The sequence below is a fragment of the Manis javanica genome, chromosome 2, assembly GCF_040802235.1.
Source record: "Manis javanica isolate MJ-LG chromosome 2, MJ_LKY, whole genome shotgun sequence".
Lineage (NCBI taxonomy): Eukaryota > Metazoa > Chordata > Mammalia > Pholidota > Manidae > Manis > Manis javanica.
In genome coordinates, this window is record NC_133157.1 from 122109662 (window position 1) to 122120662 (window position 11001).

Here is an 11001-nt window from a genome sequence, read left to right on the forward strand (position 1 = left end):
ATTTTAAGGGTCTTAAACTAAGTCTGGTGAGAAATAAGAAAACTAAAAATTCAGAGGCTGGTACCAAAGGAAAAAAAATAAAATTTGGCCTATACAAACACTTATAAACAGTAATATTTCCGTAATGTCAAGTATGTGTTGTGTTCATCCTGTTGCAATTAAGGAATGATCCTGTTTAGATGTAGTGTTTGGGGAGTAGGAAGACTAGATTCAAATCTATACTCTCTGGTAATCACTGTAAGTGTCCTGCCTTGAGCAGATTCACTTGGTATTTTGGTCTCAGTTTTCTTGGATTAGAAAGGAAGACATGATACCACATGGTTTCTGTGATCTCTTTGGTCTTATGTTATACTTAAAAACAAGTACAGTTTTTATACTGTACTTGTGACTTCTAGGTCTCTCTGATTTTCTCAGGAAAACTTTATTGTTCTTATGGGCATGGCATCACCAGAAATATATACACTTGAGATTATCAGAGAACTGCAACACATTAGAAAATTCACACACACACACACACACACACACACACACACCCTCTGAGACAAATTTCCTAAGCAATGGTAAACAGGCCCAAAGGCTTGCAATAGAACCAAAAAAGAATCAGAAAGGATGTATATGGACCAAACCCAGCTAGTCCATGAAGTATTAAAAACTGAAGGGATAGGTATAGGTATTAATTTGCAATCTGGAAGGGCCCTTCACACCAGTAAGATCATGCCCTTCACTGGGAGCACTTCCTTGCTAGGAAACAACCACAGGCCTTAGAGAGAAGAACATATTGTGAAACTGGAGTCAGGTCTATCAGGAAAAGTTAAAGCCTGTGCAGTCTCTCCTAGTAATGACTCACACCAAAGAAACATAACTTTAAAGGAATGAAAATATCAAAGGAAGGGTGGTGCTTAGCCTGGACCCAGGAGCAAACAGGTATGGGAAAATGAAGCCCCCTTCGGGATCTCCACACTTCCCTGCTGGTAGTCTCTGAGGACACTTAATAGAATGGATTTTAAAAAACCACCTTGGCATAAATGTAGGAGATACAGTTTTAAACGAGAGTCTGAGACCATGGATATAAGGCGATGGCTCTAGGATCTCAGACTGCCAGTTTCATTTTCTGTTCCACAATTGTGAGGATCCCTTAACTGTCCTTGGGAATTTGGCCATAAAATACCTTTTTTAAGATAACACTTTAAACTTCTCTTCATTTCCCTACTGAGACTCTTTCCATTGCCTTCCTGGACTAAAACTACCATGGTTATTTTCTCTCTACCTCAACTCCATTATTTGCTACCGTCTTTTGTTAATTCTGAGAACTTACCATTGACCTTTGTGCATACAACAACTTCAATTTTTGTGTACTTATGCGATGTTGCTATCCTGGAAATCTGCCCAAGTTAGCATGCCATTTTATAATGCCGGAAGAAAAGTCTATCTAATGACCTTTGCCTAGCCATCTGTACAATTAAAGTTAAAAAGTACCTAGAGATAATTAAAATGTATAATTCTGTAAAATTGGATAGAACCATTAATGCCTCAGCCTCACCCTGAGGATGGGAAGGCAGATCTCCAAAAGAAGTTCCAGATTCCCTTCCTTCATGGGAGATGAACCACATAAGAGACCCTGATGGCTTGGGGTGGGGAGGATTCCCTGTACAAACAGCAGCAAAGGTAGACCAGCATTAGTGAGAAAAGTCAGAAGCCTTGAGATCTTTACTAAGTCAGGAAGATGAGGGCCTAAATTTTAAGAATCACTTCAAATGGTCAATAAAACAAAAATTAAAGAAGAGGAGGGAAGCAGTGAGTGGGCCTGGGAGGTAGTTTCTGTGGGAGAAAGCTCATGACCAAGGGTTTTAAAGAACTGTTACTTTGTCCCAAGGACTCATTTATGAGTCCTGTTCGTAGCTTGCTTCAACTGATGTCTGCACTGAAAGAAGCTGTCCAGAGCTCCAGCTTCTAACCTCAACATCTTCCAATACTGGGGCCTTTTAGGAAAACCTAAAGGCAGACTATCTCAAACAGACAAACTGCTTCTGGAAGCTTCTTTGTTGGTTTCAGTGTATGTTACAGGCCCCAGCAGGTAAATGCCAACTGTCAGCTCACATCCCAAAAGCCAAGGGAAGAAAGCAATGTAAGATATTTTCTTCCAGAGAATAGAAAATTATTCATATATCCCAGATGATGATTTCTTCAGAGTATTCTACCTCAAAAATATTTAGGTAATGAGATACTGCCCCCAATGAAGTGACTTAGTATTCTTTGAACTATAAGACAAGTTGAAGCATCAGGCATGATAAATCTTATCAATAATGAGACATTTCCCATACATACATAGATTTATTAAAGCAGAATGTTCTCAATGTTCCATGAGGAGTTGACGAGTAAGAACACTGATATAACCTATAACATTTTCCTAAACAACTTTTCATTCTTCAGATTAAACATATCCCCTTCTCATTATTTTCTTCCCATTTTATTTCTTTGCATTCTTTACCCAAGAAATCAGAGATCAACAAAGTTCAAGGTACCTCAACAAAAATCACTGACATCTTGGATTACCTCCTTCAAAGGGTTGCTAAATTCCAGGGTTGGAAGAAAATGAACAGCAGCTGTCCATCTAAGTGGATGATACCCAGTGAGCCTTGAGATATGGGCAGACCTGTCAAATGTGTTCTGATCTGTACTGACATTCACTCTCAGGTATGAGCACATTTCCCAGCTTCTCTGGGTCAATGAAAATGTGGTAACCCAATACCCTCCTATTACAACATTTGTCAAACCATTTTTCAAAAGTGAAAGTAAAATGTAAAGTAAGGAATCTCTATTTTAGAATGAGAGAGAGGACAAGGTTAATAAGTAATATGTATGAGAAATAGATTTTTAAATGTAATTTTATATCAAAGATATAAATTTAAAACTGAACACTTGGATGGTTCTAGGCAGAGGTCTTTCAGCACCATCCGTAATGAATACAAAATAGTGATTTATAACCACAACATTCTGTTGCCTATAAGCAATATGTCAAAGCTTTACAAATTTCTTTTCACCAACAGAGATTATACATGACTCTTGAAATTACAACCAATCTTCTCAGCAAGAACCCTTCTTTCAAGACAATGCAAAACACTTGTCTAGTCTGAACCATGAAAGGTTTTGGTCTAGAAGTCTAGACAAACAAGATTCCATGGTAAGTATTAATAAAACAAAATCACAACTGATCAGTCTGCTCACCTCAAATGACCTTCCCATTTTTCCTTTCAGTTTTCCAAGTTCTTCCTTCAATTTTTCATTTTCATGACTCAAAGTCATTAGACGCTCTTTGGCTTCTTTGCTCTGTATCTCAAAAAAAAGGCGTTCTTCCTTTTGTTTCTCTGTCCAGGCTGAAAGCTCCTCAAATCGCTCCTTCATAGCTTGATTATTTAGCTTTATGGCCTCTGTGAGGGATTCAGAGTGAGGGTGTCACAGATCAGACTCAATCTGATGAATCAAATCCCCTTTAGAATCCTTCACCTCATACCTCTGAATCTAAGATGCCAGGCTTGGCCTGCATCCTACGGTCAGCAGGAAAAAGACTAGAGCGAATAAGTGGCTTTTACTTCCAGGCTAGACTAGTGGGTCTAATGTCATTTCTAGTCCTCAAAAGTCACCAGAAAATAAAATTGATTTGGGTCTTCCACTGTAGCACAGATTCAAACACTGGTCCTGCCAAAAGCCATGGTTTGAGACACCAGAATGCTTTCTCTTAACAAATAATATTGAGGACTCTGCAATAATAGCATCCTTTTGTCCTTTTTCCTTTTAAATGGACTAAATGTCATTATGCCATTTCCTTGAGATAAAGTACTTTTTATTGTTACCTGTATCCATACATAAATAATGGAAACAATTTTAGCCTTATCAATTGTTAAATTCTGTTCTCTTTCTCCCCTCAGGGAAACAGAGAAGGCAGTTTGCCCACAAGCCTATAGCGAAGGGATTCCACTCATGAAGGCCCCAGGTGAATGGAGAAACATTGCCGGCGGGTGGACAAGGTGCTGCTCACCTTTCAGCTGATGGTTCTCAGTTAGGAGTTCTTTCATCTGCTGCAGCAGCTCCTCTGGAGTGAACGTGTCCAGGTTTGGGTGAGTCAGATTTGGGGGTCCATTTCCTGTGGTTTCATTGGGGCTGTCCCCCTTCTCAGTCAGGCAGCTAAGTGGTTGGTGGGACATGGCAGCAGTATCTATGGAAAAGTCACAAGCTGAAATTGTAGCAGTCCCCTTCTACAAGGGGTCCCCATGAGTCCCACAGTTTCATTAGCAATTACTAGTAAGTACTCCAAAAGTTGCCTACTTTCTCTCCAATTATATTTTGAATATTTTTCCTTTTAAACAAAAAAGATATATCCTAGCTTCAGTGTGCCTGTGTGTGTCTGTGTATAAAGGGGTACAGTGAAGAGCTGGGAAATGGAGGAGCAAGAAGGACATGATATAATGCTTGGGAATCCTAACACAACCAATTCAAGAGGGCTCCTATATATTTATATACATATACATATTTGCAGATATGGGCAAAGGATCATTAAATTCTTCCACACAAATCTTTGGGTGAATTGTAGGGCATGTGAATTTTATCTCAATAAAGCTGTTAAAAACCTCCATATTTTATTTCCTGTATTTTTGGAGAAGAGGAGAAGAACATATTCTGAATGCTTACTATGTGCTGAATCACGACACCAGACATGTTTTCTACCCTCACTGACATTCAGCTAGATAGTTATTTTACAGGTGATGGAGGTGAGTTCACAGTTTTATAGCTCATCCAAGGTCATGTTATAAGAGGCACAACCCTATATCAAGGATGATTCCAAAACTCAGCCCTGTATTACAGTAAAGGTACTACTGAATACTTAGCTTTTGATAAGCAATAATTTTGCAAAGCCCAATAAAAACATAAAAATCTTGCTTAGTTATTTCATATTCTGAGACGATTTTAAGCATATCACTTCATTTTGTAGCAGAGTTTTAATGGGGACATAAATATGATAGACGAGTATATCCCAGCCCCACTTCTCTATGGCTATCACCTGGGCAAACAGAAATCTCTTCTAATGACTGGCTACATGCTATAGGCAAATATTTTCTTTCTCATACTTCATTAAGATGATCCTAAGTCTTTCCAGGAGGAATTGCAGAGTCACTGAATCAGTCACTGGGAGATGAAGAAAGAGAAGCACCCTCTCTAGGATGCTGTGTCCTAACATCCATGAGAGCTTGCTCAGTGCACACGGAGTAAAATGCAACCAAACACACGGACCTGCTTGGGCCTGAAGGGCCTTGTCAGTCATCAGTGACAGTGCTGTTGACAGCAGAGTGGGCCCAGGCGCTACAGCCTGCGTGACATCTCCCTGGAAAGCTAGCAAAAGGAAAAAGCACTGTTGTGAAATTCCTTAAGGAGGGCAGCGATTTTATAAAGTGTAAACACTAACAAAGCATCAGATTCAATTGTGAGCCTTCTGAAAGTATCTATATGTCACATACCCTAATTCATTTAAGAAAAAGGTCTAATGCTGAAGGGTGCTCTCTTAGCACTAGGTGACTACAACAGACTGCTTTAGTCTTCCCCAAGAAAATAATTTGGATTTTTCTGCATAAATACTTTGTATAAAAATAATTTGAGTAAAGCCAGTTTCTGGCTTTCCTTACAATTCATCTTTGCACAGTATGAGATGCTGGCACTAACATTTCATAAAAGTGGGTTTTACTACATAACAGTGTTCCTGTTAGCCATGTTTACTGCCTCCAGCTTACACATTTCCAACAGCAAAAACAACATCTTTGGGGTTCTCAGCTTCATTAAATGCTCATATGCTCTCTCCCTGCATGTGTACATACACACACACACACACACACGCTGAGACACCAGGCTTTGTGAGGATTTCTTTCAGCTGTTCAGCACCTCCCACCATGTGAGGTCCCTTGTTCCTCAGTGTGCGGGGGACACATCCTCCACCTAGAGTGGTTTTTGTCTTCCAAAGGTGTACCCTTAATCCCTTCCCTTATAATGAGGAACTGGCTGTCTATAATCATTGCCAACCTGTGGGAGGATGTCACCCTTAAACCACCTTCGTGACCTACACAGGACGTCACCTACGGCCAGCCAAGCTGGTAAAAGGGGGGAAGGGCGCTTTGGGACGGCCGCCATGCCGCCTTTTGCCACCCGGTGAGGCTCCTCAGTGGCTTGGAAGCCCTCCCAGAGGAAGGGACGCCCCACCCCTTGCCAACCCCAAAGGCTCTGGGTCCCGGAGGGGACTGCGGAAACGGCTTCCAGGGCAGAAAAGGAGCCACGCCCTCTCTGAGCCCCTGTCCGCCTCTTGCCCCGGCTCACCCGGCGCCCGCGCTCGGCCTCTCTCGGGGTCACTGCTTCTTCGGCATCGTGCCCACTGGGCCAGGGCTCCAGACCTGGAAGCAGACGATGACCAGGGACGGTTCTGGACAACCGGGTCTGAGGGACACTCGGGCTGACACGCGGCGTGACGACCCGGCCCAGCACCACTCAGCTGACCGCTGCGCCGCCTCTCCGGCTCCGCCAGGGACTTTCCCGGGCCCCGCCCCCAGAGCAGAGGCACGCCCCTCCCCGCCCCGCCCCCTCCTCCCCGACGAGGGCCCCGCCCTCCACCGTGGCTCTCCTTGCCGTCCCCGCCCCTCCACAGGCCCCGCCCCTCTCCTGCGTGTCTCCTCAGTGTCCTAAGCCTGCAGCGCCCGCTCGGTCAAGGCCCGGACTCCTGGCAATGCGCGTGACGTTGACTTGTCAGTGTGACCGCCGTGTGGGATGGTGATAATCAAATAAACTGTCTATAATGTGTGTGGAACCGGTCTTCCCCTGGGTGTCCCTATAGAAGGCCAGAGCCACAGGGGGTCGCTGCGTCCACAGAAAGAGGGCAGCCCCAGGCATCGTCAGAGGCCATGATCGCTGTTAGCGGCCTTACATCTAGCTGTAGTTAGCTGAGCATACCTGACATCCACCGACTTTGTCCTTAAAATACACCTTCAGGTGTGCAAAGCCTGCAGGATGCTTCTTGGGCTCTTGTTCCCAGGGAACAGACTGACTTTTGATACCTGGATGCTTCAGGTGCCCTAGTCAGGTGGGATTACTGGATTGTCCTGGACTGTGTCTAGGAGGCCTAAATATTCATCTGCATTGTACCGAGGAGAGAAGATGCCTCCCAGTTACTTATAGTCTTTATTTAGACCACTTGGTATGATTATTTACTTACTTTATTGAAGGTACATTAGTTTGTATGAGAGCTACTTCAGGCCCTCTTAGGGAGTTATATAAATTACATGCACTGTCTTACCTTTCCAAAATCCAAAAAATCCTGAATTCTGAAACAGCTTGTTCCAAAGACTTTAAATAAGGGATCTAGATCTACAGCACCTACTTACTGCCTTAAATGTCACTGTGAGGATTAAGGGTTAATACACGACACTCAGAACAATACCTGGTACGCTATTGTTATTTCTGGTGTTAGAGCCAGTTCTGTCTTAGCCTGAGTAGTCCAAGGTGGTGCTCCTCTCACACTTCTGCGAGTAGATGGAATCTAAGGTTTTGTGGTAGGTGAATGTAAAACATTATGGTGGGTTATTTCATGAGATATTCATTCGTTTCATGCTTTCTGTGTTCTCTCCTCTCCCACCCTCCTCCCCCTGCTGCTCTGTTTGGAGAAGGCAGCTATAACCCCTTTGTGTTTCCTACCTCAAGGGAATTTGCAGGTCTCTTGGAAGACCAACCTCTCATCTCGTCTTTTGAGAAAGCCCAATCTTAGGAAATACATTATCTACCCCAAGTGTCTTGGGGGGAGAAGGGAGAGGGCCCAGGTTGGGTGCGGGTATTTTCACAGCAGCTGGAGGGAAGAATGATTGCACTGGAGGGGGAGGGAGGTGGCGGCTGGTGGTCTCAGGAGCCTCAGAGATTTGAGCCGCAGCCCCTGCAGCACCAGGACACAGGGCACACTCTTGGAGGGACGGAGCCATGTGAGGCATCTATTGGACCCTGGGAACCTGGTTCCACAGTCTCAGCAGATTCTGAAATCCAGGCTTGCCTTTGTAAAAAGCACAGCAAACTGCCCTCTCCTTGTAAGAATCCTATGGGAATATGATGGTATCAGCATCAATGGGCAGGTCAAGGTAACAGGCTGAAGAATAAATGATCCTAACTCCTGTGGACACTAAAATCCCTCCTGGATTTTTCTATGACCCCAGGGAAGGAGGGCCTCCACTCAAAGCTTCAGTGATGCCTGAGGGTGGATTTTTCTCCTCCTACAGGCAGGGGCAGAGAGAAAGTAATATGTAATATTTTATGCACATCTGAGTTAGAAGTCTGTCAACCTTAAAAATAAGATAGTTACTTGACTAACAAAATGAGTTTATTTGGGGATAGCAGAGGAATTGCAATTCAGGACAATCAAACTATTGCAAACCATAGACAAGTGCATTAAAACAAAGGGAAGGTCAGCTTTTACTCGGTTTTAGGAGGTAACTGGGAGGGTTGTTTTGAAAAAAAGTTCATTGGAGAAAACAAGAGTTAGAAGTTGCAGTAGTTTCTCCTTGGCTGCAGGCAGTGGTTAACGTGTGGCTCCTGGGGCAGGGAGGGATCTTCCTTCTTTTTCTTAAAAGCAGGAAATAAAATTTCTGTGTGAAAAGTAACCTCCATTCTCAAGGTAAAAATTACATTCCTTCTTCCTGCTGCTTATGTCCACAGCAGGGTGGCCCATGCATGTGAGCGCACCCGGCAGTGCTTCCCGACTGCATTTCAAATGTGGTTTCTTTACTAAGTTTCACAAGATAAATATTCATACTTGGGACTCCAGATTCAAGCAAGTCTTCCACTATAGATCTATCTATAATATGGTTCCATATATATGCCCATGCCTGGCACAGGGAAACAGAAAGGTGACCTGTGGTTGCCTGGTGCTGGGAGGGGCTTGGCCAACAAGCTCAAGGGAATTTTGGGGAGTGATGAAAATATTCTAAAACTGGATTGTTGTGATCATTGCACAACTCTATCAACTTAAAATGACTGACTCACAATAAGTGAATTTTATGGTAAATTATATCTCATTAGAGCCACAAAAACACCATCAGAAAAAAATATTGGAGCCTAACGTAAGTAACTATGGTGTCTGGCCAAGGGTGTGCCTGCCTCTTCTGTTAGGCCAGCGCAGTAGTGGCTGTGTACTTAACGCTGTAGCTGAGCTGGGACTGGGCTAGTTTGCACTTTAGATTCAGTTCACCATGGGCTCCAAATATTCTGAGAATGGGCTCCTCAAAAAGCTCAACAGAATTACCATATATGACCCAGCAATTCAGCATCCAGGAACATACGCCGAAGAACTGAAACCTGGGACTCAAACAAACATCTGTATGTCTCTGATAATGTCTCTCTCCTCTTACTGATAGCTGGCAATGCAGCATCTGCCTGTTCCAGGACTGTGAGGTGTGTAGCGGGTGCTTGCATCAGAGCAAGACTCTATATATTAGATAATACAGAGGAAAATATAATAAAGGAGTGATTGGGAATAAAGGAAAATTTAAGCTTTAACCTGCTACGAATTTGCAGCAGCCTTAGTCAAGTTTCGTGAGTCTCAGGAACAACAGCTCTGCTTTATGAAAAGCTAGAGCACAATGTGTGTGGTCTGCCCTTCCTTCTTCTCTTTTGTCCCATGTCTGTAAATCTTGATACAGTAAACTCATTGGGAAAGTGCTTGGTGTTTATCTTTTAGATGACTGTCAGTTCTCTGTGAATACTAAGTATGCATATTGAGACAGGGACCGTTGGTTTAGGGAGAGTAGAGTGAGGGCCTCTGGAAAAAAGTCAAAGCAAGATAATTACAGTCAAAACAATGTAACAATGTGCAAAGAAGTCCCTGCTGAAACTGATGTTAAGCATTACGCCAAGTCAGAGTCACACTAATTCTCCAGGGTAGAAATACCAAACTGAGAATATAGTCATTCTTCACTGAAATCACTTAAAGCTCAAAAGGCCAGGAGCAATTTAGCCTAGAGTGTTTGAATGTTCCCTAGATAAAGAAAAGTATCCCAGGATAGCCCATGCCTTCTTGTGTCAATTAGATATGACACTGTAAAATTTACCTTAGCTTGCTGAAAGGCCCAGCCTAGTTTTAACTTTACCTATATGCTGTTTTTCCTTCTCTAACCCTAATCAAGTAATCTGTAATTTAGGCAAAAGATTAATTTGGTAAGCAAGCCCAGCTATAAACAGCTTAAGTTAGGAAGTAATACACTCTTCAGCAAACAGACAACCCAGTCCACCTTGGGGGCAGAGTAGGCTGTCTTAATTGATATGCTCCCAGAGAGAAGCTACTATCCTGAGAGAGAATCAGAGCAGTAAATTTCTTCTGTCACTCAACAAAAATGAGCATTCTCAGACCACATAACAAGTGTGCGGCCCTAGCCCTTTACCACATTCCTAAAAATCCTCAACTGCCTACAAATACACTGTAAGACACCACTACAGGCTCTCTTGTCCCCTCCTGGTGTGAGCCAAGAGCTCTGTCCTCTCACTTTATCTCTAAGTAAAAGCCTCTCCCCTTGCTCTCTTACCTTGAGTGTTTGTGAAGTTCATTCTTTGGCTCCATGAACAAAAACCCCAGTATCAGTACCATAGTGTTAGGCAGGAAAATAGATATGAGTGGGGTGGGAAAAGATGAAGGCCAGGAAAGCCCTGAGTTAATCAGTTAAAGCTCAAAAAGCCAGGAGCAACTTGGCCTGGAATGTTTGAATATTCCCCAGACAAAGGAGGGTACCTCAGCATAGTCCATGTCTTTATTGTATTAATCATGCAGGCCCAGTTTATTTTTTAAGTTTACCTATATGCTGTTTTTTTCTCATTTTGCCCTAATCAAGTAGTTTGCAACCTAGGCAACTAATTTAGCATGCAGGCCCAGCCATAAACAACATAGTAAAAGGCAGGAAGGATTTCATCTTAAAGATAAGATTGCATTTTAACACC

General features: G+C 43.0%; 1 protein-coding gene across 4 annotated transcripts in view; it reads right to left on the bottom strand.

Moving 5' to 3' along the window:
* The window catches only part of OPTN (optineurin), a 29498-nt gene extending 22919 nt beyond the window's left edge, over window positions 1-6579 (bottom strand). For 2 of the 4 annotated variants that reach the window (XM_073229284.1, XM_073229283.1), the window contains exons 1-4: window positions 6358-6574; window positions 5287-5385; window positions 4037-4213; window positions 3226-3428 (exon numbers count right to left, since the gene is read on the bottom strand). In XM_073229284.1, the coding sequence (XP_073085385.1) occupies window positions 3226-3428; window positions 4037-4213; window positions 5287-5317 (411 nt within the window). In that variant the 5' untranslated portion in view covers window positions 5318-5385; window positions 6358-6574. Of the gene's footprint in view, window positions 1-3225; window positions 3429-4036; window positions 4214-5286; window positions 5386-6357 lie in introns of all 4 variants that reach the window. The other 2 variants (XM_073229282.1, XM_037001680.2) reach the window with 2 other exon arrangements.
* Window positions 6580-11001: the final 4422 nt, after the last annotated feature.